This window comes from Muscardinus avellanarius (assembly GCF_963383645.1).
Source record: "Muscardinus avellanarius genome assembly, chromosome: 13".
NCBI classification, from domain to species: Eukaryota; Metazoa; Chordata; class Mammalia; order Rodentia; family Gliridae; genus Muscardinus; species Muscardinus avellanarius.
Genome location: NC_137799.1, coordinates 4,308,676 through 4,333,989, shown reverse-complemented (window position 1 = coordinate 4,333,989; position 25,314 = coordinate 4,308,676). Strand labels below are relative to the sequence as shown.

The window sequence follows — 25,314 nt, the reverse complement described above, 5'->3', positions numbered from 1 at the left end:
TATTTGATTTTTGCAAAACAAACAAACAAACATATGATCTGTACTGAAAGATTGGGGATGGAACCCGGGGCATTCTACCTCTGAGCTATACCTCTAGCCCTATTTTTATCCTTTGAAACAGGGTCTCGCTGAGTTGCAAAGGGCCTCACTAAGTAGTAGCTGAGGCTGTCCGTGAACTATGATCCTCCTGTCTCAGCCTCCCAGATGCTGGGATTACAAGCACGCGCCGTCATGCCCAGAGTATGAGGAAATGGCCTCACAGAGGTTACGCTGTGTCCCCGGGGGTGACACAGTGGGATGGGGGGGGCGAGGCAGAGCTTGAACCCAGGCCACCCAGACAGGCCTAAGCACCCCACCCTCTGCCGCTCAGTTAGCCTTGGCAATAATCCACGGTACAGGGAGGCTGAACGGGCCTCCTTCGGCTCCACTGCTCCTGAGCTTTCTCTCTCTGACAGAACCCATGTCCCAGTTTTCACGGGTGAGTCGGATCTGAGCTCACAAAGCCCCCAGCACCCCCACGCAACGCCCCTGGCAAACCCACTTCCACAGTCCCTGTCGCCTCATGCATCCCCAGGCCCCAGACGTCCTGCCACGGAGACCCCAATGCAGAAAAGTGAAGGGTCTGTCCCTTCACCAAGCCGAGCGTTCACAGTCCCTGGGAGAGGAAGCTTCCTCTAACTTCCCCAAGCGTGCCGGGGGCTTGTGTTGAGCCCAGCAGGATTTGAGTGATGTCAGAGAAAAGCCTGGATCTTATATTCTAGAGGATGCCCTGTGCGGGCTGGGGTGGCCCGGTCCTGCTTCCCAGACACACGTGGCAACTCTGACCACGGAGTCTGACTACGTCTGTTCCCCTCTCAGCGCTGGTGATGAGAGTGTGGAACAGACAGCCCTGGACCACCTCTCACCACTGAGGCTCACCACTTCCCTACCCCGCCCCTGGTGAGGCTGCCTGTGCCCCTGAGCAGGCCGGGCAGCTCGCACGCTGCCCGGTTGAAGGCAAGACCCTGGAGAGGAGGAGCTGGGGAGGACACAGCCAGCACAGAGAGAAGAGGGGCCGGGCTCAGCCCCAGTGGTGTTTCCAGGCATGTAGAACTGGAAGGAGGAGACAGAGCAGACGATCAGACAAGGAGGAGCCGGGCGTGCTGGTGCACACCTGTAACCCCAGGACTTGGGAGGCTGAGACAGGAGGATCGCAGGTTCAAGGACAGCCTCAGCAATTGAGCAAGCCCCTCAGCAACTTAGTGAGACCTTCACGGCTTCAAAGTGAAAAAAAGGGAGGTTGGGGGGATAACTTGGAGGTAGAAGGGCTCTGGGTTCCATCCCTACTATTAGTAAGTAAGTAAGTAAATAAATAAATACATAAATAAGTGTTGGGAGTACAGCTCAGAGGTAGACTATCCCTGGGCTCAATATCTAGTACCATTAAAAAAAAAATGGAGGGTGTACCTCTGCTAGGAATCGGAGTTCCAGTATTCACTTGGAAGCTGTGGGGTTACCATGGTCTCTATGAAGTAGACAGCAGGTCCACAGTGAAGGCAAGAAGCAGAGAATGAACGAATTATGGCCAGGGAAAAGAGGAGGCCAGGATCGCGGGAGGCAGCCGGCAGAGCCCTGGGGGCCACAATCTGAGCCTGTCCTGATACTACTGGCACCGCCACCCCTGCATCTCTTACTGAAGCCGGAGGTTCCCTGCGAGGGCCACTCGGGAGCGTTTGCACAAAGGCAGAGGCAGGTCGCTAGCCCCGCCCGGGAGCTGACTCTCGGCCGGGCCGAGGATCCTGTCCATTTCTAGCTTTTTTTTTTTTTTTCTTGCAGTGCTGGGGATAGAATCCAGGGACATTCTATCTCTGAACCACACCCCTCCAGCCCTATTTTATTCTTTATTTTCAAACAGGGTCTCGCTAAGTTGCAGAGGACCTCACAAGTTGCTGAGGCTGGTCTCGAACCCGCGATCCTCCTGTCTCAGCCTCTCAAGTACTGGGATTCCAAGCGTGCGCCACCGCGTCTGGCTTGCCTTGTCTCCAGGGACACACCTGGAGAACCACGGGCTGGGGCAGAGCTCCAGTGAGCCTGCTTGGGGAGGAGGCTGCGCAGGGAGGGCGTCCTTCTGCCAGCGCCCTCCTCCTCCCAGCTGTCCAGGGAAGTGTCCCAGGGCTGGAGAGGGAGGGTGTGCTCAGAAAGCAGCCCCTCTCCTCGACCCCTTCCTTCCTGTCCCCCTTGGGCTCAGGGGGAGCTGTCTCCATCTTGAAAAGATGATCCCAAGAGCATCTTTGCTCCCTGACAACGTCCACCCAGGAGGTGCCATCCAAACAGGTACAGGGAGGCGGGGGCGCCAAGTGGGCACCAGGGTGCGAGCTGTCAGAGCCCAGTTGAAAGGCGGCAGGTCTGGGCGGGGCGCGACACCCCCCAGCAGGCGCGGCAGGGGCAGGCAGCGGCTTTGAGCGCGGCCCACCCCGTGCCCCCCGCCGTCCCTGCCCATCCCGGTGCCCCCCGCCGTCCCTGCCATGGCTGTCTCCATGCCGGCTTTGATGTGTCAGTTCAGTAGCGGGGCCTTCAGGGGGTGGCCTCTCCAAGCCCTGCCACACTGTCTCTACAGAATGAGGCTCCCCCTTCCAGAGCTGTGCTATGCTCCCCCCCACTACCACCCTCCCCCAGGCCCGGCTGGGAGAGGAGAATGGGGGACAAGGTGGGGGGCCCAATGAGGCCACTCCTGGTCTGGGAGAAGCACAGAGGCGCCCATGCCAGGGCTGGCTCAGGCCTTCAGGGCCCAGGGGCAGAGACTGACCTGCCCCCCCACCCCGCGGCCCAAGGGCCCAGTGATGGCTGTTTACCCATACCCAGTACGTGCTCTGCCCCTGGGCGCCGCTGAGCTCTTCTGGACCCGCTTCTTCACCTGGGATGATGTGAACCTGTGTCACCCAGCACCAGGCCTTACTCTCGGGGACCCCGATGTCTCCCAGCCGCCTCGGCGGGTGACGCTTGCCCAGAGGTCCTCAGCATTTTGATCTCTGACATGAGCTTCAGGAGTGGGGTGGGAGCCAAGAGCCGAGTACGCAGGCCTGTCCTGGGCCCCCGCCTCTCCCTGAGGGCTCCTGGGAGGGGAAGCCGGGACTGGGACTTGATCAGAGAAGCCTTTGAAGACAACTCTCATTTCCGAGTTTCTGCTGCTCCCTGAGCTGTCGAAGCAGAACAACTGTAGGAAGGGCCTGTCTCCTAGAACCCAGAAGGGAGGGCGGAGCTCTCGGGGACAGGGGACAGGCGGATGGAGGGAAGAGAAGGTACTCTGAAGGAGGAGCAGACCCAGGATGCAGCATCCGGCAGAGAGAGAGGCCTTGGGGTGGGGAAAGACCAAGGACTTCAGAGGAGCTCCGGGCCTGGGTTTATCTGGGTTGTAACTACCCTCTTCTGCCCCCAGTCCCTGACCACCACTCAGGGGCTTGGAGGGAAGGACCGGACGAAGGAACTACGGGCCTCACGTCTCAATTCAGTGATGGACACAGCCAGCGGGGCTGGTACCCAAGAGCAGATGGACTCTTTCCCAGAAATACTCGGCACTCTTTGAAGACTATTTCTTTTTTCTTTTTTTCTTTTTGATACTAGAAATTGAACCCAGTGGCACTCTACCTGTGAGCTATACTCTAGCCCTTTAAAATTTTTATTTTTTCTATTTTTTGCAGTACTGAGGATGGAAGCCAGGGGCATTCGACCTCCGAGCTATACCCCTGGCCTATTTTTTTATTCTTTATTTTGAAACAGGGTCTTGTTAAGTTGCAGAGGGCCTCACTAAGTAGCTGTCCGCAAACCTCTATCCTCCGGTATCAGCCTCCTGAATGCTGGGATTACAAGCGTGCGCCACCATGCCTGGCTTTATTTTTATTTTATATTATTTTATTTTTGTTGTTCTGTGTGTGACACTGGGCACTGAACACAGAGGCGTTCTACTTCCAAGCTATAGCCCCAGCCCAATTTTATTTCTTATTTGGAAACAAAGTCTCACTAGCTTGCTGAGAGCCTCACTAAGTTGCTGAGGCTGGCTTCAAACCTCTGATCCTCCTGTCTCAGCCTCTCAAGTACTGGGATTACATACCTAGGCCACCGCACCTGGCTCTATTTTTAACTTTTGAAACAGGGTCTCACTAGGCTCCGGACGGTCTTGCTAAGTTGCTGAGGCTGGCCTTGAACCTGCGATCCTCCTGTCTCATCCTCCTAAGTTCTGGGGTTTACAGGAGTGCGCCGCCATGCCTGGCTTGGCTTTGCTTTCAAAGAACGCAGGGTAGGGATGACAGCACGCATGGACGTGGGTCAAGGCCAGGTGCTGGGGCCATGGGGATTCCCTTGTGTCCTCACTGTTCAGAACATCTTTGAGATATTTCAAAATAAACACATCAACAAAACAAAACAATCCACTTCCAACCCCTGGTTGCCTCGAACCCGCAGTGTAGTACAGAGCTGCCAGTTTGTGTTTTACAGCACTCGCCTGGTCCTAGACTGTCCTGTTCCTGCATCACCCTTGAGGAGGGCCTTGCTCAGCACAATGTAGTTAGGCTCCAGAGCCCTCCGTCTTGCAGCCTTACACTCCTCCCGGCTCTGGTCAGGGCCTAGGACTTGGTAGGTGATCCAGAATTCATCTCAGTCACTTAGTCATCAAGGTGCTGAAGAGCTGGCCAGATGAGAGCCTGCTGGTGCCCATATCTTGGCATGTGCTTAGTTTTTGTTTTTATGGCATTGGAGATTGAACCCAGGGGCACTCTACCTCTGAGCTACACCCCACCCCGGCCCATGCTATTTATTTATTTTTTGGTGGTACTGGGGTTCTTGGAAGCCCTTCTATCTCCGGGCTACACTCCCAGACCTATTTTATACTTTTTATTTGGAAACAGGGTCTCTTAAGCCAGTGCGGCTGGCTTCGAACCTGTGCAATCCTCCTGTCTCCGCCTCCTAAGCGCAGGGAATTCAAGCGTGCGCCACCACGCCCGGCCGGCCCATCTTATTTTGAAACAGGGTCTCACTACATTGCTGAAGGCCTTGCTAAATTGCCAACGCTGGCCTCAAACCTACAATCCTCCTGTCTTAGCCTCCTAAGTACTGGGATTACAGGTGTGTGCCAGGGCGCCTGGCTGTGTGCTTGGTTTTATGGTATAGGTGGTCCTGCGCTGGCTGGAAACTCCCAGGGGCGAGGAGGAGGAATCCTATCGACTTTCCCACGGCACCGTGAGCGGGCTTGGCATGCGGGAGGCCATTAGGAAGTATTTCCAGAATCATCTGGAAACACCTAGAATGGAGATGTCTGGTTAATATGGCAAGAGGAGAGGATCCTACTTACGAGGACAAAGCCAAGATAAGCAGAGAAAATTAGGTATTTGACAGTATTATCGCTACTCGCAAATGGAGCCGTAAAGACCCAAATCGGCGAGGGTGAAGAGGGGCACTTAATGAGAAGATGAGGCGCCGACGCACACCGCTTCCACTCCAGAACCTTGATTAGGCCCGTGTCCTTGGCTTTCATCCTGCACTCGTGTTTCTCAACCAGGAGCCCCAACAAGACACCCTTGAAATATGCTGAAAGCGTCTGATAATTAGCGTAACGAAGCCCAGAAGGGATTTCCCTAACTCCCTCCTCTTGGTTGAGCTTTACGAACCTAATCAGGCATCTTTAGCTTAGAAATGAGCCCGCCTTCCCCACCCCGAGAAGCAAGGACTGGCAGGACTGCGCCCTCAAACCACAGTCACACCCCAAAAGCTGTTGTCCCGTAGCTGTAACCACAACTCTGTCCCCCGAGGCTCTGGGGCTCTTGGGGGTCGTGGACAGTGACCCCCGTGGCTGGCCGGTCCTGCTGCCACACAAGTCTTCCTTCTCCTTCACTAAGTTGTTGTCAAAGGAAAATGTGGGGCTGGGGTCTGTCTCCACCAGCCCTCATTTCTGAGAATGGTCCTCCCTCTACCAGGGGTCCTCATGGTCAGCTCCCTGTTCTGGGGCCGCCGGGCCCTTGCTGCCCGCCCTCACTGGGGCTGACCGCTCCTGGGACAGGACACCATCCTGGCGCAGAAGACCCCTTTCCTGATCATGTGGTCTTGGGGCCCACGGGGGACAGTCTGAACTGAGATACAGGAACTGGAACAGCATGGAGGTCCTGGGTCGCTAAAAGCTCAGTTAAGAAAGAAGCCAAGCCGGGCGTGGCGGCGCACGCTTGTCATCCCAGCGCTGGGGAGGCTGAGGCAGGAGGACTGCGGTTCATGGGCAGCCCCGCTTACTTAGTGAGGCCCTTTGCAACTCAGTGAGACCCTGTTTCCAAATAAAGAGTAAAAGATAGGGCTGGGGTGCAGATTGGAGATAGAATGCCCCTGGGTTCCACCCCCAGTACTGCAAAAAAAAGAAAGAAAGAAAGAAAGAAAGAGAGAAAGAAGGAAAATAAAAGGAAAGGAAGGAAGGAGTAGGAAGAAGGAATTGCAGAAGATGGAGGCCAGAGATGATCGGCCCAAAGAGGCCGAGAGGCTGAGACCCCAACTCCTGGCGGCCGAGCCAAGGAGCTGGGTGTTTCACCCATCCAGGTCCCTGGAGTTACCATGTCCCTGCCGGGGCCCCTCTTGGTTCTGGGTACCTTTCTGTTACCAGCCGGCTGGGAGAGTTAGCCTGTCAACTACCATTCACCGGTGGCCCACGAGGCCTGGGAAGCTCAAGGTCCTGGCGCACATGGTAAAGCTCTGCTGTGGACAGAAGACGCAGACACTGGCAGGAGACCCCGAGCTCGCCCCGGCTGGTGGCCGGGCCCTGGACACGCCTGGACTGACCGCGACGCGAGCTGGGCCCTGCTTAGGGCACCAGGGGAGGGGTTGGAACCCTGCTGCCCCTAACTGTCACCGCCACACCAGCTTCCGTCAGTTTTTTGGCAAATGTCTTGATTTGCTGCCCCCAACTTTAATCTGCTTTGCTGAGAAGCGTGTGCACTGGAATAGAGGATGAGACAAGCTGAAGGCTTGAAGGTGCCGTCAGCTAGCACGGGGTTATGTTTGTTTGTTTTTTGCGGGTCTGAGGTTAGAACCCAGGGACATTCTACCTCCGAGCGACACCCCCAGCCCTATTTTTTATTCTTTATTTTGAAACAGGGTCTCACTGAGCTGCAGAGGGCCTCACTAAGTAGCTGAGGCCGGCTGTCAACCGTGATCCTCCTGTCTCAGCCTCCCGAATGCTGGGATTCCAAGCGTGCGCACCACGCCAGGCTCAGCATGCGTCTCTGTCTCAGTGAGTGTAGCACCTGGATGAGCCTGGCTGTCATTTAACTCATCAGCTGATATGTATGTAGTATTCTCATACTATTTTTAATTTTTTTAAATTTTGAGACAGGGTCTCTCTCACTAAGTTGCCGAGGCTGGCCTCAGACTTGTGATCCTCCTGTCTCAGCCTCCCAAGTACTGGGATTACAAGCGTGTGCCTGGTGCTATGCTCTGGAATTTAAGAAATGGAAAGGCCAAGGTGCCCGAGGGCAGCCTGTGCTTTGGAAAGCCAACTGGCCCTGGCTCAAGCCAGGCAGGGTGATGCATGCCTATAATCCCAGTCCTTGGGAGGTTGAGACAGGAGGATCGCTGGTTCCAGGACGTCACTTGGTAACTTAGCTAGACCATCTCAAAATAAAAATGAAAAGGGATAGGGTGTAGTTTAGGGTTCCAAGTACAATGTCTCTGGGTTCAATCCCCAGTACCAAAAAGAAAAAGGGGGGCCATGTAGGCACCAAGATTAGGAGGCCAGGGGGGGCCTGGAGGTGGCCATACACATCTGGTGCTCAGGAAGGTGAGGACCCTTCCTCTTCATGGGGTGACCCAGGGGACCCCTGGGTCTCAAGGAAAAATGCCAAAAGAGTACATCTCTGCTTTATGCTCCACAAAGAACTGGGAAGAAATACTTTGAGTTTTTATTTGTATTAAAGAGGAACAATGAACTCAAGCCCCATATTTTCCTTAGAAAAGTTTTTTTTTTTTTTTTTTTGCAGCTAGGCATGGTGGTGCACAACTATTCTCCTAATACTTGGGAGGCTGAAATAGAAACATTGCAAGTTCAAGGACAGCCTTAACAATACAACAAGACTCTCAGCAATGTAGTAAGATCTTGTTTCAAAAGAAAAGAAAAGAAAAAGGGCTAGGGGTGTAGCCTAGAGGTAGAATACCCCTGGATTCGACACCTAAAAATACTGTACCATCTACACATAAAAATGTTTCGCAAGCTGGACATGATGGTGCATGCCTATAATCCTACTACTTGGGAGGCTGAGACAGGAGGATCCCAGGTTCAAAGCCTCAGCAACTTGGTGAGGCTCTCAGCAACTTAGAGGGACTCTGTTTCCAAATGAAAAATAAAACAGGGCTGGGGATATAGCTCGGAAGTAGAACATCTCTGGGTTCAATCTCCGGCACCCCCAAAAATGTTTTGCAAATACAGAGCTGGTGGGGTTTGGAAACAGCACAACCACTCCTCCAGGGGTGCCCCCAGACGGCAGCGAGTGGGGCGCAGCAGGTAGAGTTTCTTGGCCCGTGGACAGACACTGGACACTGCCCACAGGGCATCCGACTGCGCGGGGAGACAGCCCCAAGGCCACAGGGCCAAGCCTACCTTGAATTTCTGAAAATATTTCCTGGCTTCGGCAGCCATGGAGGAGAACTCTCTTTCTATTAAGTTCTCCTGGGTGAGGAGATTGCTGTTCAGATGTTTGCAAAGCCACATCGCCTAAAGAAAAGATAACGGAAGATAACTGTGGGTGAACACGGTAAATCAACCGAGGAGAACGCCATTCAAATGCCCTTCTGGATTCTACTAGAAAAGTCTGATTTGTGGCTGGAGGGAACACACACACACACACACACACACACACACACACACACACACACACACACACGAGGCAAACCATAAAGTCTCCCCTGGCCCAAGATTTCTGCCCCTAGGCATGGCACCTGCCGCCATCCACGGGCTCTCCAGGGGCTGACGTTGGCTCTCGCTGGCTTGGCCTGACTCCCCCAGCTCTGTGGACCACACGGCGTCAACTCAAGGAGGGGTGAGGCCAGGAAAGGGGGCACAGGAAATATGGTCACAACCCACACTCGCTGTTCATTGAGACAGGATATATTCTGGTCAACTGAATGTTTAGTTCATTGATCTGTGTATAGTTGACAAAGATTTTTTTTTTTTTTTTGGCAGTACTGGGGATTGAACTCGGAGGCATTCTACCCCCAAGCTACACTCCCAGCCCTATTTTATCTTTATTTTGAAATGAGGTCTTTCTGGGTTAATGAGAGTCTTACTACATGCTAAGGCTGTCCTCAAACCTGCGGTCCTCCTGTCTCAGCCTCTCAGGTATCGGGATTATAAGCTTGTGCTGCTGTGCCCAGCTAAGAAGAATTAATTTAAAAAAAATAATGCATTATAATGTTCTTAGCACTCAAATTAGGCTGGTGGCCATTTCAGCACCAGGATGATTCTGAAGACCCTCCGGGGTTCCCCGGGCTGATGTGAACCTCAGTTCCCTCTGCTTCTCCTGTTCAGAAGAATCAAGGACAATATTGGAAATCATCTCTGTGCAGTAAAATCCAAGACAATGTCCCCACCTCATGGCGAGGATGTGGACAGCAAATTCACCCAAAGGTTGGAGGGTTTTGTGTGCGTGGAAGGGGGCCTTGGGGGTTGAACCCAGAGGCGTTCTACCTCTGAGCTAGACCCCAGCTCAATTTTATTTCTTACTTGGAAACAGGGTCTCACTAAGTTGTGGAGGGCCTCCCTAAGTTGTTGAGGCTGGCTTCGAACCTGTGATCCTCCTGTCTCAGCCTCCCAAGTACTGGGATTCCAAGCGCACGCCCCCATGCCCAGCTTCCAGGTTGAGATCTGACAAAGGAAGGTCTCTGCTCCGTGCCTGCTCCGCCCAGCAACTCTCTCCTAGTGATCAGAAAAGACGTACAGCCAGGACCGAGGCCCAGATGGCCCTGAAGGTCACAAGACAAAAAGCCCTGGGCCCAAAGCAGCCTCTCACCCGCGTGGCTGGACCATTCTGGTGAACACAGTTCAGGAGACAAGTGCTGTGTGTGTCCTCACAGCCTTCCGTTAGAACTCGCAGTGTCCCAGTCAGTGGGGAGCCTTTTCGACTAGTTTTCTGGGCCCTAGTCTTCTGGTTTTCTGGACAACCTGATGAGGTCCATCTTTTTTTTTTGGGGGGGGGGGGGTGGGGATGGAACCCAGGGGTATATGACCTCTGTGCTACACCTCCTGCTCTGTTTTTTTATTCTTTATTTTTGAAACAGGGTCTCACTAAGTTGCTGAGGGCCTAAGTAACTGCGACTGTCCGCGAACCACGATCCTCTGGTCTCAGCTTCCCAAATGCTGGGATTACAAGCGTGAGCCACCACGGCCGGCTGATGAGGTCCATCTTTAGGGAGTCAGGAAGCGCCCTGGCAGGCCAGGGAGCCCCTGGTTTCTAGCAGTGAAATGGTGAGAATACCAAGGTTCAGGGAGCCGGCTGCAGGACAGAGCAGAAGCAGTTGGCCTGAGGCTGAGGAATCAGACAGAAAACAACAGGGAGACAGAGGGTGGGTGGACGGGTAGATGACAGAGAAAAGGACCAGCTCACTAACTCCAAAAGCAGAGCAGACACAGCTGTTTTGTGCAGCAACCGGCCATCTTGACATCTTTGGGGAATAAAGGTGCCAGTTAACTGGGGAAGCAGCTTGCCCACTGTCCTGGCCAGTGACAGGTGCCAGAGCTATAACTCCATCCATCAGAGAAGGGTGCGCTGATGTTCACTGATGTCAAAAATAACAGAAAAGGGCCGGGCATGGCGGCGCACGCTTGTAATCCCCGTGCTTGGGAGGCGGAGACAGGAGGATCGCGCAGGTTCGAAGCCAGCTTTGCTGGCTTAAGAGACCCTGTTTCCAAATAAAATATAAAATAGGTCTAGGTGTGTAGCCTGGAGGTAGAAGGGTTCCATCCCCAGTACCACACAAAGTAATAACAGAAAGGGCCCCATGTTGGAGAATTCAAATTTCAACATACTTTTGGCAATTAAAAAATGGATCTGAGCCAGGTGTGGTAGTGCACGCTTATAAACCCAGTACTTGGGAGGTACTGAGTACTGAGACAGAAGGACTGCAGGTTCACGGCTAGCCTCAGTAACTGGTGAGATGCCAATTCAAGATAAAAAATAAACCAGGTGTGGTGGCACACACTTGCAATCCTAGTACTTGGGAGGCTGAGACAGGAGGATCACAAGTGTGTGGCCAGCCTCAGCTACTTAGTGAGACCCTTTGCAACTTCGTGGGACCCTATTTCAAAATAAAAATAGGGATGGGAGTGTAGTTTGAAGGTAGAATGCCCCTGGTTCCATCCCCAGTGCCACAAAAATAAATAAGTTAATAAATAAAACAAAGTGAAAAATAAAATAGGAGCCGGGCGTGGTGGAGCACGCTTGTAATCCCCACGCTTGGGAGGCTGAGACAGGAGGATCGCACGAGTTCAAAGCCAGCCTCAGCTACTTATTGTGAGGCTCTCAGCATCTTAGTGAGACCCTGTTTCCAAATAAAATACACAAAAAGGTCTGGGAGTATAGCCCGGAGGTAGAAAGCCTCTGGGTTCCACCCTCAGTACCACCAAAAAATAAAAATAAAATAAAATAATATAGAGCTAGGGGGTATAGCTCAGAGGTAGAATGCCCCTAGACCAATCCCTGGCACCATTTTTTTTAAAGTATCTAAAACCAGGTATGGTGGTTCATGCCTGTAATCTTCATATTTGGGAGGCTAAAACAGGAGAATTAACATCCACGGTTCAAGGACAGCTTCCGCTATTTAGTGATGCCCTTTGCAACTCAGTAAGACCCTGTTTCAAAATAAAGAATAAAAAAAAAAATAGGGCTGAGGGTATAGGTCCAAGGTAGAATGCCCCTGGGTTCCATCCTCAGTACTGCAAAACAAACCAATAAACAACAACAACAAAAATACCCCAGGAGACTCGCGTGTTCAAGGACAGCCGCAACAACTTAATGAGACCCTCGGCAACTTAGCAAGACTGTATTTCAAAATAAAATAGGGATAGGGGTATAGCTTAGAAGTAGAATATGCTTGGGGTTCAATCTCTAGGATAAAACAAACAAATGTCCCAAAGATTGGGGCGCAGGTGAACTGAAGCTTTCGGACAGCTTGCTCTGGGCCAGGGAGACAAAGGTGGGGGCAATGAAGTGGACTGCAGGGTTCACTCTATCTTGTTAAGTTGTATTTTCCTCAAAATGGAGCGAGAACAAAGCCAAGACGGCGACACGAGAAACGCTTCTAAAGTCTGGGAGTTGGGCACGCGAGCGCCACACAGTCAGTTTCTTAAAATGAACACTTTGAGACCGGGTCTTAAAATTCCATACCCAAAGCCTCTGAAAGGTGTTGTCTGTTGCACCCAGCACTCGTACTTCCAGAAACACGTCCCAAGGCTTGTAGCAAAGAGCGACAGAGACGGCGCCGTGTAGGTGTGAGGAGACCCTGTGTCCCAGGGCGGCAGAGTGCAGCTCGCTGACCTCCGTCGGAATGGCTGGGGAGGCGCGTTTCTGGTTTTCTCTAGGCTTTCCACCATGAACACACCCCGACTTTTGTAATAAGAAAAGAAGAAGGAAGAGGGGAGAGAGAACAGCTCTGCTGGGCTGCCAGCTCGCTGAGATACGGGCTCCTTCCTGCTGGAGTATAAATGAGATATTACAGCCTTAGACACTTAATATAATAACTTACTATAGTTGTTTTCCCGGAGGCGGGCGGACCTAATATTACAATCTTCGGCACTGTGGAATAAAAAGATATGAATGTCACCACTCAGCATGACAAAGTAGACACCCACACCGGCATGTTACTCCTCTCCTCCCCAGGTCTCATTGCTGCCCGGTGACACGGTCATTTGTAACCCAGGGCTCGGAGACTCGCACCGCGGAGCGCGCTCTCTGTTTAGAGGGGGACGTGATCACAGAGATGGTTTATATTTCTATCTCCGTGGGGACCTGGACACCGTAACTTTTTTGCCAAACTCATAAATAGCAAGAACAATTGGAATTTCAAACACCATAAAACATTTTAAACAGGGACGTTGTCTCGGGGACACTCTCTCAAATAAAGTTGTATTTTATGTAAATCGACCGTCGAAGCTGGCTTTTTTTTAAAATATAGAGATATTTATGCCTTTTTATTTAGCAAATTGTCTCTCCCCCCCCCCGCCTCCATCCTTTTACAGAGGAAAATAATGGAAATAAGTCTGGAGTGTATGACCAGATTTATAAAACCCGAGATAGGAAAAGTCTTTGTTTTCAAAAATGGACATTTCTATGCAAATGGAAAAACCAAAACAAACCCCCCCACACACACAAAAGGGCAGCTTATTTGTGGCTACGTCCCAGCTCTGGAATGTTCTTGGTTCCAGAATTCCTAAAGCAGCTACTAGAAAAAAGCGAGCTGCCGTTGTTCAAAGGGACGAGGAAGGCAGCCGCGCCGAGGCTGAGGAGGGCAGCGGCTGGGTCTCTGGATAGAATGGGCACCATCTTGATTATGTCTCCTCCCCTACTCGTGGTGGGGGGGTCTCCTTAGCCTGGCCCTGCCCCAAGGGTTCACGTGAACAGTCTGTCCCAACCGGCTCTAGCCTCCGAGGTCTACGCAGGGAGCCCATTCCGGCTGGTCTGCAGAGGGGGGACGCAGGGCCTTCCACCTGGGGGAGGACAGAGGCCGCTGGCGGTGTCCTTTTAGCCAGCAGGGTGATGAGCCGCACGACCCTCCCTGCCAGGCTGCTTGGGTTTAAGTAGGCTTTGCCCGAGTTCAGGGTACCTTGTTTTCAGGGTAAAGATGCCGAGAGCACGCCGCCTTGCTCCCGCTGGGCTGGGAGCTACCCGAAAGCAGGAGGGAGTACAGTTCTGGGTGGCAGGATAGCAGGTGTTGGGGCCAGGGTGGGGGGCTGGAAAGTGAGGCACATCCTCTGAGCCCATCCATCCCTGGCCAGGGAACTGCTCTCTCCTCGGGGACCTGAAGATGGACACGCCCACACAGCACTGCTGCTGCTTCGGTGTTTACGGTGTTTACGCGGCCCTAATAAATTGCTCTAAACTCCACTTCCTACATCTCTGCACAGTTAAAAAGCTGGCTCCTGGCTGAGCATGGTGGTGCACGCTTGTGATCCCAGCATTTGGGAGGCTGAAACTGGAGGATCGCGGTCCTCAGACAGCCCTTTGCAACTCAGCGAGGCCCGGTTTCAAAATAAAGAATAAAAAAATAGGGCAGGGGTGTAGCTCGGAGGTCATATGCCCCTGGGTTCCATCCCCGGACCCTAAAAAAAAAAAAAAAAAAAAAAAAAAAAAAGCTGGAAGCTGGTCCTTCTGCCCCTGATATGTAAAACCAAGGCAATCAGTTCTTTGGAGCCCAGAGCCCTTCCAGGAGTGCGGAGGCAGGGAGGCCTGGATAAGGCAGCCCTGGGGCACCACCTGCAGCCCGGCTCTTGCCAGGGAAACCCGGGGTGCTGAGCTCAGTAGCCGTGGTACACTATTCTCTCGGAGTCAGGCTGGGCTGGGGTGCTTCCCCCCGTCAAGCTAGGGTGGACACCCTTCTGATCCAAAGCCCCTGTGTCTCTTTCAGTCCCCTTGGCACCTCAGAGCAGGACCACCAGAAGGCAGGGGTGTGCCCGGTTTGTCCTGCCAGCCCTACCCTCCAGAGCCTCGTCTAGCGGGGCCCAGAGCCTCAACCCGGAGCCCCAAGCAACCCCCTCCCCGCCGTGAGCTGCTTAGACCTTCACCTCCTACCTCCTGCTCGTCACCTCCCCGTGGGACTGTCCCTGCGCGGCCTGCCCCGCAGACGCTCTGGATCCCGCTGTCTCTGCCTCCCAGAGATCCGGCTCTGCCGCCCCTGGGCTCTCAATCTGGAGGCTCGGGGACACCAGCCTTCTGCCTCGGGGTTCCATCCGCTGCAGAGACGCAGCGGCACTGCTGTCCCTGGGGACGGCCACCGAGTCCCAAGCACCTTGCCTTCCCCACCGCGGGCAGAGCTGTGGAGGCTGTCACAGGGACGCTGCGGGGCCCGCGTCCCGCTGCTGCCTCCTCCTGAGGCCTCTGAGCGTGTCTCTCTTGGCCCCACCGTTGCTCCCACCTGCTCACAGGAGGCCTTCTCGGGAATGAGCTGAGGCTTAGTCAAGGCCAGTGTGGCTCAAGGCTCCCGCACAGGCCTAGGCCCCGCCCAGGGCTACCCCAGCAGGGGTGACACCCCAAATAAATCCACAAAATGGTCCAGGGGAAGGGCGCTGCGGTGCTAGGCACCACACACAGCAGCCCGTGACCACGATGTCCTGACGTGTGGACACCACAGAGCTGCCGCCGCCACCCAGGAGCCAGGCCCTGCGGGGCTCCCCAGAAGGGGTTCAGGTGAGGGGAGCAGCCCCGGCCTTGGCCACTGCGGCCGTGGGAAGGCGTTTCCAGCATCAGGCGTGAGAACCGGGGTAGGGCTTAGGGCCCCATTCCCCTCTCTGGGCTGTAAGCCATGGAAGAGTCTTTCAGGGCCCTCTAGCAAGAAAGACACCGCAAACTCTCCTTGTGGGCCAGGTCTGGAAATGGGTGGCTTTGGTGACACTTGGTGGGGGGGGACATGGAGGTGAGCCTAGAGCAGGGACCATGGGAAAGTGGGAGGGGGGAGACAGCAGAGAGCATAACCAAAGCAGAGGGGCTCAGGACTAAGGCAGAACAACCCTGTGCCCAGACCAGGGTAGGGGCAGATCTACACCAGGGTAGACGCGAGTCTACGCAGGCACCTGTCTTTCAAAAGGGCTCCAGGCACAGGCCTTCGGAATGCTGGCCAGCTCCAGCAGGGCTCACGGCCCGTGCAGGCCGCGAGGAAGGGCGTTCCACGACCAGATCTGACTCAGGAGCCACGTATTTCTTCTGGTTAAGTTAGTGGGCCGCAGGCCGCAGGCTCCAGGGAGCCTCCCCCCTCCCCGGCTCCTATAAGTGGCACCCAAATCATACACATCTATGAAAATACTTTAAAAGCAGAACATCCATGGCCTCTCTCCCCACGTAATTTCTCACACTCATTTATGTGATTAATTTCAGTTTCTTGAAATCTAACACCTTGAAACTGCAGCCCTGCTCATGAGTAATTATTTATAAACAGTGTTATAAAAGGCTGCTTGACTGCCAAGAGTAATCAACTTCCTCCAGCCACTTCAAAGGAAATCAAAGAACCTTCCCAACCACGGAGCCTTTTGAGGTTTAACTAGGAGCATGATTTAAAATTCACAAGAAAACCCTTAGGTATTGGGGCTCTAATACACAGCTTTCCTGGACAAACGTTTGATAGGAAACGAAATACACCATTATATCCACCACCGCCTGCTTTAATATTGCCCAGGGCCACTATAAATGCTCACTTTGTACCAAATCTGCCTTTCACTCGGGGAAGGGGCCGCCAGCCCCTGCCGCCCTCCCTCCGCTCCCTCCTATGTGCACACGCGGGATGGGAGGAGGCCAGAGCTCCTGCTGTACCCGTCCCTGGCCACCATCGCCTGTGTCCAACCTGGCAAGCAGAGGCTTGCGATCCTGGCTCCAGTTACACAGGGCACCGCGAGGCCAGCAGGAGGCACGCTGCCCACACACCTAGCAGGGACACCTGTCAGACGTCCTGGGCCTCTCTGAGCCTCCTGCGCCCTTAGAACACAGAGATGGGCCCCAACTGATTCCAGGCTTCTCTGCCGCCTGGAAGATCGTGGTTCGTGGACAGCCTCAGCTACTTAGCGAGGCCCTTCGCACTCAGTGAGACTCTGAAAAAAATAAAAAGACTAAAAAGTAGGGCTGGGGGTGTAGCTAGGAGGTACGATGCCCCTGGGTTCCATCCCTAGTACCATACACACACACAAATATCACAAAAGCAAGGCTGCCCTCTTTCCCTCTTCCTCCCAGATTGTTGCTTCTCTTCTCTTTTCTTTTCTCCTCTTTTCTCTTCTCTTTTCTTCCCTTCCCTTCCCTACCCTTCTCTTCTCTTCTTGTGGGAGGTTTGAGCAAGGGGAAGGAAGCCATGAATGTCCTTATTTTCATTTAAGTGTTGGGAATTGAACCGAAGGACAAAGATGCCCCCAGCATCCATAAAAGCTGCTGGCCAGGACCTGGTACTGGGCATGGAGGGCTGTAGGAACAAGTACCCTCCCCCCCCAAAAAAAAAAACCCCAGCAGCTATGGGACTGGTGACTATCGGGCACCTGAGCTGCAAAGCTCGCCCCAGGCTGACTCAGGTGGCCGAGGAGAAGCACTCGGGGCTAGAAGCTGAACACAGCAAAGCCTTCCGCCCTGCACGAGGGCACCAGCGTTGGTAACCCGGGAGGATCAAGTGTGGGCTCCACGGAGGGCAGCCTTTGGAAAACCACGAGCCCCGAGAAGCGTGCAAGTGTGCCCATGTTGGGGAATTGCCCCGGTATTGGTTTTTTTTGTTTTGTTTTGTTTTGTTTTGTTTTTTTGGTGGTACTGGGGTTCCTGGAAGCCCTTCTACCTCCGGGCTACACTCCCAGACCTATTTTTACATTTTTATTTGGAAACAGGGTCTCCTAAGCCAGCACGTGCGGCTGGCTTCGAACCTGCGCGATCCTCCTGTCTCTGCCTCCCAAGCGCGGGGATTACAATCGTGCGCCACCACGCCCGGCTCCGGTATTGGTTTTTAACAAAAGCGTAAAAAGGTGATCAGAGCCTGGGGGCTACACAAGACTCAGCAAGGGGGGGGGCAGGAAAAATAACTTTGCCTGCTTCAAAACTCCCCCTCCTCCTTTCTCCTTTCCCTGTTTTTAACCCATAGTGTGAATGTAGAGGCAATTAGAGCTTTTAGCCTTCAAAATATCTATATACAACTAAAAGCCCAAAGATCACAAGAAGCTTTGCCTGGCACATCTTAAGAGCTGTAGAGATAGTCAGAGCCCCGTGCTTTGCTCTGAAGGATCACAGCCGCTGCACTGGCTGTGATTAGAGCCTCTGTTTCCCTGTGTTTCCTCCATGACTGGCCTTAACATGCAGGGAGTAAGCCCAATGTGTTACTTCAAAGCACCACCAATGGCCGGGAACTGATACAGCAGAGGTAGAAGAAGATACTTACACTAACCAGTACACTGACCAGCAACAAGACAATACCGCCTGCCTAAAGTGAGCCGCTAGCCTGCTGTCCTGGGAGTGCTGATAAAAACACACCGATGAGAAAACGCTACTTACGGGCCAGGTCGGAGGGGAGGGAGAGTGCCAGGTGCCTGCCAGGCACACTGTTTTTCTTCTCCTCCCTTCCCATTTCCTACTGACTTTCTAGTAAACAATACTTGCTATAACCAAGCTGCCTATCAGTTTTAATTTCCCTATTCAACAAATTCTAATTGATAGTGGACAAGAGCCCACAGTGCCGTTCCATTCGTAACAGACGGAGGTGACAGAGGGCTCATCACGAAGGGAGGAGGTGGCTGTCTAGCCGTTAGCTGCACCGCATACAGACATAGAATGAAGATATTCAGAATTAATCATCCTGATGCCAAGGTGAGCATAGGCCTGTAATCCCAGCACTTGGGAGGCTAAGACAGGAAGATGTAGGTTCAAGGACAAAATAGAAAATTTAAATTAAAAAGGGAGGTCTGGGGGTACAGCTCAGAGGTAGAATGCCCCTGGGTTCAATCTCCAAAACCAAAATATATATTGATACTGTGGAGAGTTTGGCACTGAAGCTTAAGTCTGCAGATAGAGCCGCAAGATCAAAACGTCAAGAGAAGCCAGACTGCTTTTCACGGGTCCTCGGGGGCCGGCGGTTTAGAACACACGGCGGGCCGCAGAGGCCCAGGCCAGAGGCTCAAACCAACAGTACAAAGAGCCAGTGCACCCGAGAGTTCCTCATCCAGCACAGCTTTTTATTGTTTTTATTTTTATTTTTCCTGGTACTGGGGATGGCACCAAGGGGCACTCTACCTCCAAGCGACACCCCAGCCTTATTTTTTATCTTTATTTTGAAGCAGGGTCTCACTGAGTTGCACTAAGCAGCTGAAGCTGTCTGTGAACCGTGATCCTCCTGCCTCAGCCTCCGGAATGCTGGGATGACAAGCGTGCGCCACCACGTTTTAATTTAGAAAAACCGCAGTAAGCTTTTCACAAACAAAAAACTCGACATCACATTCCCCGGTTCCACAGGAGCATGAGGGGCTGGTCACTGATGGCTGCCACAGGCCAGGCTAGACCTCCACAGCCACGCGCTTTACAGGTGGGGAAACTGAGGCCTGGCACAGCAAGGCTTGCTTGCCGTGGAGCAGGGACTGGAGGCTGCCTGGTGACGGGCTGCAATGGCGGCTGTGCCCAGATCACACTGAGCCTCAGCTTTGCTTGCCTTCCTCTTGTACGTGTGTGTGTGTGTGTGTGTGTGTGTGTGTGTGTGTGTGTGTGTGTGTGTGTGTTGGGGTCACTGAGGATGGAACACAAGGGGCGTTCCACTTCTGAGCGACACCCCAGCCGGACCTTTTTTTTTTCTTTTTCCTCTGAAGCAGGACCTCGCTGAGTTGCGAAGGCAGGCCGCAAACCTGTCTCAGCCTCCCAAGTCGTCGTCTACTCTCAGGCTTGCCCCTCTGCACCCCACCCCTAACGCTAACCCCAGCCCTCTGCTTTCCTTTATTTACCCGCGGTTGGTGGTGGCAGAGGAGATAACAGGACAGAGCTCAGCTCCCACTCCGCCTGGGCTGGGGAGGGGAGGCAGGAAGGAAGCAATGTGGGGTGTCCCGGGTCTGCAGGGGGCTGGCAGGGAAGGAGGGCGTGCACCCCCTGCAGGACAGGCGGGTCCAGAGGAGACTGAAGAAGCTCCCTCCTGGCCTGGAGCGTGTAGTTAACAGCCTGTAGTTAACAGGCTTCTCAGAGCCTCTCCTTCCAGGGAGGCTCTGAGAAGCGTCGCTGCAGGGCAGAATCAGCCATGTCGGGAAGGGGCGGCCGGGGAGAAGCAGGCAGGACAGAGGGAGAGGGCATCTCCTGCCAGCTCCCGTCCAGGCCCTGCCTCCATCGGGCTCACTGGGCCTGCCCAGAGATGGGGCCTGACTCAGAGAGACTCAGAAAAGGGCACCCATTGAACCCCCTGCAAAGGCTCACAGCAGGGCATTGGGACCTGAGAAGCCCTCCCTCTCACCTACCATCAGGGCCTGGGCCGGGCATGCGGCGGGCTGATGAGCAGCTCTCTTGGCATGGGTGCCTTTATATTTATTTGCAGTACTGAGGATTGAATCCAGGGGCATTCTACCTCCAAACTACCCCCAGCCTTATTTTTTATTCTTTATTTTTTTGAAACAGGCTCTCACTAAATTGCGGAGGGCCTCACTAAGTAGCTGAGGCTGGCCCCGCATCTGGGATCCCTCCTGTCTCAGCCTCCCAATCCCGGGATTACTAGCATGCGCCACCACGCCTGGCCTTTCTTAACATTTTTTCTTAAAACAACTCAGTGCTGTTTCTTACCTCCGGCCATCTGGACCCCAGCACGGGGCACCTCAGGCCTCGCCCCCCTCGTCACTAACTTTCCTGCTGCTCGGTGGCTCCTTTAAGGCAGCCATTTCTTCCCTGAAAGAGACATCAAAGCTCCCAGCCACCGGCTCTCCCTGACAGCTCACCGGGGCAGGGGCAGATGGACAGAATGCTCCTCTGCTTGGCGCACGCCTCAGCCATCTCTAACGGGACACTGGGCCAATGGAGTGCGGCCCGCTCGCTGGGGCGCCTCCTCCTCCCTCGCCCTCCCTCCCTGGTTTTGAGCTCTGGCCGCCTGCGCTCGGCCGAGGTTTGGGGAGCTCTGGAACTCATTAGCGGGCGCCGATAATGAGACCATCAGAAAAACCCAAGTGCTTGCTTGTCTAGGTACACCAGAAAGCAAGCTTGCACCTGACAAGCGGAGTGATCAGAGAGCTTAAACCAACAGGCGACATCAGCCGGGGCAGGCATTAATAATTGATTCTGTGGGCCATTCTGAGGTTTGCATTTTAATAACTTGGCAAGAGATTTTTTTTTTTTTAAGTTGGGCTCTAAAAGAAAGGCAGGCATTTTTCAATTAACCACCTGGAGTTGTCGATGCCTCTCCACTTCGCTCCAACCTCCCTTCACACACAGGTGGGACAGAGGAGTTGCTGACCAAGCCGGGGCAGGGTCCCTGGAGGCGGCGGCATGGGGGCCAGCGGTGCAGGCGCACGCAGGGCTCACCGTTATCATTGTCCCGTTGCAAGTGCTGGATCATGAAGGGGATGGGGTCCTCAGGCTGGTGAATCAGCAGCTGTTCCAGCATGTTCTGTAAGCACAAGGCAGACACCCAGGTGGTGGGGGCCCTGGTTGCCACGGATACCACCCACGCTGCGGCAGGCTCTCTCCACTGTATCCCACCAAACAGGCCTTTGGTCTGCGACCTAGCCCCTGCCCGGCTGGCATCTGCTGGGGTTCCCATGAGCAGAGGAGGCGCAGTGGGTGCTGCTGGGGGCACCTGGAGGGAGGCAGAGCCGGTGAGCTGCCCCGGGGCTCTCTCCCCTCTCCCTTCTTACTTCCCAGACTAGCCTTGTCTCCTCTTCCTCCTGCACCGAGGCCCCTCAAGCCTTCCCAAAGCCACTTCCTCAGCCTGGAACCGTCCGCCTTCCACCTGGTCCTCAGCTTGCGACGGGAACACACCTTTCTGATCAAGTTGAGTAGGTCAAGTCCCACCGTCCGGTGCTCCTGCGCCCTCACGGTGCACCCCATCCCGATTCTGGCCTTGGCCCTACTCGCCTGACCACATCCCCCACCAGGAGGACACGGGCTCTGTGGCCTTACTGTCTGCCTGGACCCTCTGGTACTCCAGGGCCGGGCACAGTCACAGTCTGTGCCCAGGGCAGATGTTCATAGGCTGACATGACCATCACTGCGACCTGGGGCCCTCCAGGGTGAGGGAGAATATTTATTTAGGTACTAGGGATTGGCTCCAGGACATTCTGCCTCTGAGCCACGGCCCATTTATTTATTTATTTATTTATTTATTTACTTACTTACTTACTTACTTACTTACTTACTTATTTAAACAGGGTCTCCTTAAGTTGCTGAGGCTGACCTCCAGCCTGTGATCCTCCTGTCTCAGCCTCTCAAGTACTGGGATTGTAGGCTTGTGCCAGCACACCTGGGGGCACACTACCGGCCACAAATACCAATAGCCCTGGGATACTCTGGCCATTTAACCCAACTGATCAAGCATGTTAAGGGGCAGCAGCTGCCAGGCTTGCAGAACTAATGGGAGAGCCAGGAACTATGGGTGACAGCAGCTGGGCCGGAGGGAAGGGAGCGGGGCTTTGGGAGTGCGGGGAGTGAAAGCAGGCTGGCTTGTGGGAAGGCTTGGTCCTGGACCTGCTTCACATCCCACCACAAAGTCTCCTCCCTCCTCTGAGCTTCGCTTTCCTGTCCAGTGGCACCACTGGTGTGTATGTGTGTGTGTGTGTGTTTGCTACTGGGGATTGAACCTAGGGGTATTTTGCCTCTGAGTGAAACCCCAGCCCTTTTATTTTATTTTATTTTACAGTGCTGGGGCTGGAACCCAGGGGCGTTCTACCTCCAAGCTATACCTTCAACCCTATTTTTTTATTCTTCATTTTGAAACAGGGTCTCACTGAGTTGCAAAGGGCCTCACTAAGTAGCTGAGGCCGTCCTCGAACCGCATCCTCCTGTCTCAGCCTCCCAAATGCGTGTGCCACCACACCTGGCCTACGTTTGTATATTGTTAATGTTGTGTTCTGAGATGGCTTCAGAGGGTTCACTCGTGATTATGCACTTGCATATTTGACGTGTATTAGAAAAAAATACATCGAAAGCCGGGCGAGGTGGCGCACGCTTGTAATCCCAGCATTTGGGAGGCTGAAACAGGAGGATCACTGTTCGCAGACAGCCTCAGATACTTAGTGAGGCCCTTTGAAACTCAGTGAGACTCTGTTTCAAAATAAAGAATAAAAAAATATAGGGCTGGGGTTGTAGCTCAGAGGTAGAATGCCCCTGGGTTCCATCCCCAGTGCCACAGAAAAACAGATACATCAAATCTATAATTTCAAGGATATTGTTAAGGATGGGGCAATTTTTTTATATTTTAGTACTGGGGATTGAACCCAGAGGTATTCTACCTCTGAACTACACATGCATCCCTATTTTATCTTTATTTTGGAACAATGTCTTGCTAGGCTGATGAAAGTCTCACTACTTGCTAAGGCTGTCCTCAAACCTGTGCTCCTGTCTCTGCCTCCACTGGGATTACAGGCATGCACCACCATGCCTGGCTTAAAAAGTTAACTTTTAAAAATGGGTTGATACCAACAAATCATTGAGTTATAGTGGAAATGTGACAGTAGTTATATGAATCTATATATGTGAAAAGATTTCATAGACATCACAACAAAAGAGAGAGTGGGTTAAAATGGGTGAATTCCCAGTAAATGTTTTTTTCAAAAGGAAATAGTCAGCTGGGCAAGGTGGCGCACGCTTGTAATCCCAGCATTTGGGAGGCTGAGACAGGAGGATCTTGGTTCACCAACAGCCTCAGCTACTGAGTGAGGCCCTTTGCAACTCAGTGAGACCTTGTTTCAAAAAAAATAAATAAATAAAGCAAAAAAATAGAGTTGGGGGTGTAGCTGGGAGGTAGAAAGCCCCTAGATTCCATCCCCAGTACCACACACACACACACACACACACACACACACACACACACACACACACACACATAAAAAGGAACTAGTCAACCCCATGAAGAGGCTACCCAAATGATGAAGACTGGACATACCACACTAAAGGCTCTCCTGGGTAGTTCCTGCTCCATCCCACTAGAAGACATGCCAGGTTCGGGTGCGCAGACCACCTGCCCGGAGCTCCCCATCCCAGCCTATCACACTTCTAGCTTTGCTCTCACTTGCGATTGGCCGCTCAAGCCTCCTGAGGATTCCCACTCCTCCTGTAGTTACCTGCCCCAAGGAATCGTGCGCTGGGGGCTCAGCTTGGACCCGGCTCTGCAGGCGCAAGTCAGAGGCTCGCGGGACCCCACATCATGGTGGACTCTGAGAAGCCCACAGCCGTTCTGGAAACAGCTCCAGAATCCCTTTGGCCCTGAGGACCTTCTTGTGGCAGAGTCCCTCCAGTCCTCCTCCTAAAATCCCTAACCTCCAGGGAGTGCAGAAGGGAAAAGTGGGGCCCGGCCAGGAGGGCTTTGCCTAGGGTCACACGGAGGGTTGGGGGTCCAGGCAGCCTGGGAGTCAGACTGAGGGCCTGGCCCTGGGCCCGCGGGCCGATGGGAAATGCTGTTGAGCCTGGAGGCGGCCTTCTCAGAAGATGGGGTGCTAGCCGGCACTCTATGAAGATGGGGTGCTAGCCGGCACTCGGGTGAGCCCGGCGCAGAAGCCTGTGCTGAGGGGGCGCCACACGACGCTGACACTCTCGGACCCTTGTTCCCCACTGGAAGATCCCCTTGGAGACTACCTCTTGCAACCGGCATTTCCCAGGTGGAGAAACTGAGTCAGGAAATTGTCAGACCGTACTGCCGACAGAGCCAGTGGCCTCCCCCTTGCTCCCCCCTTCTGGCGGACGCCGGCCACCCCGCAGGGCCGGGCGTCTGTGCGCGGGCCGCCTGGGGTGGCGGCGATGCCGGGATCCCCCCCCCCCCCCCCCCGTCACCTGCATCAGCTCGAAGATGTGCTTCTCCTCCCCATACTGGGGCATTTCAGGGGGGATGCGGTGCGGGGCGGTACTCGCGTCCATGTCGCCACGGCGTGCCGTTTCCTAGCAACCGCGTTGCCGGGACACCGCGTCATCAGCGCGCCCAGCAGGGCACTGGCGCCCCCACCTGCACCCCGCAGCCCTGGCGGGACCTCCCCTTGCGGCCGCCCCTGCGATCCAGAGTGGCCCCCCCCCCGCCACGCCCCGACGGCTCCTCCGGGCCTAACCCAGCGCTGCCCCCCAGCCTCAGTTTCCCCATATCTGAAATGTAAAAGCGTGGGGGCAGGTGTTTGGACCACAGGGCTGGCGAGTGTGGCCGAAACCTCCCGGCCCGCCAGCTCGGCCACGTGACCCGATTGCTAGGGCACCCGGGTCACAATGGCCCGGCCCGCCCCTTCTCACCCGGCCCCAACCCCACCCACTGCGGCCTCCTGAGTCCTGAGGAGGGCCTCCCCGCCCTCCGGGGCCCAGACACCCACGGAGTCTCTCCAGCTTGGGGCCTCTGTGCCAGTCCAGGACAAGCAAGAGTAAGGAGGGCTGGGGGGGCGGGCACCCAAGCCCCCGGTGGGAAGTGGGTGAGGGAGAGAAGGGAGATAAGTTTGGGGCT

The 25,314-nt window shown here is 54.1% G+C and overlaps 1 protein-coding gene across 1 annotated transcript in view; it reads right to left on the bottom strand.

The window, feature by feature from the left end:
* AK8 (adenylate kinase 8) overlaps nt 1-24,749 on the bottom strand; it is a gene marked incomplete at both ends in the record, with an annotated part of 143,368 nt that extends 118,619 nt beyond the window's left edge. The window contains 4 exons of the mRNA XM_080708862.1: nt 8,603-8,716; nt 12,742-12,791; nt 21,204-21,288; nt 24,666-24,749. Coding sequence (XP_080564988.1) covers nt 8,603-8,716; nt 12,742-12,791; nt 21,204-21,288; nt 24,666-24,749 — 333 coding nt within the window. The remainder of the gene's footprint in view (nt 1-8,602; nt 8,717-12,741; nt 12,792-21,203; nt 21,289-24,665) is intronic.
* Nucleotides 24,750-25,314: the final 565 nt, after the last annotated feature.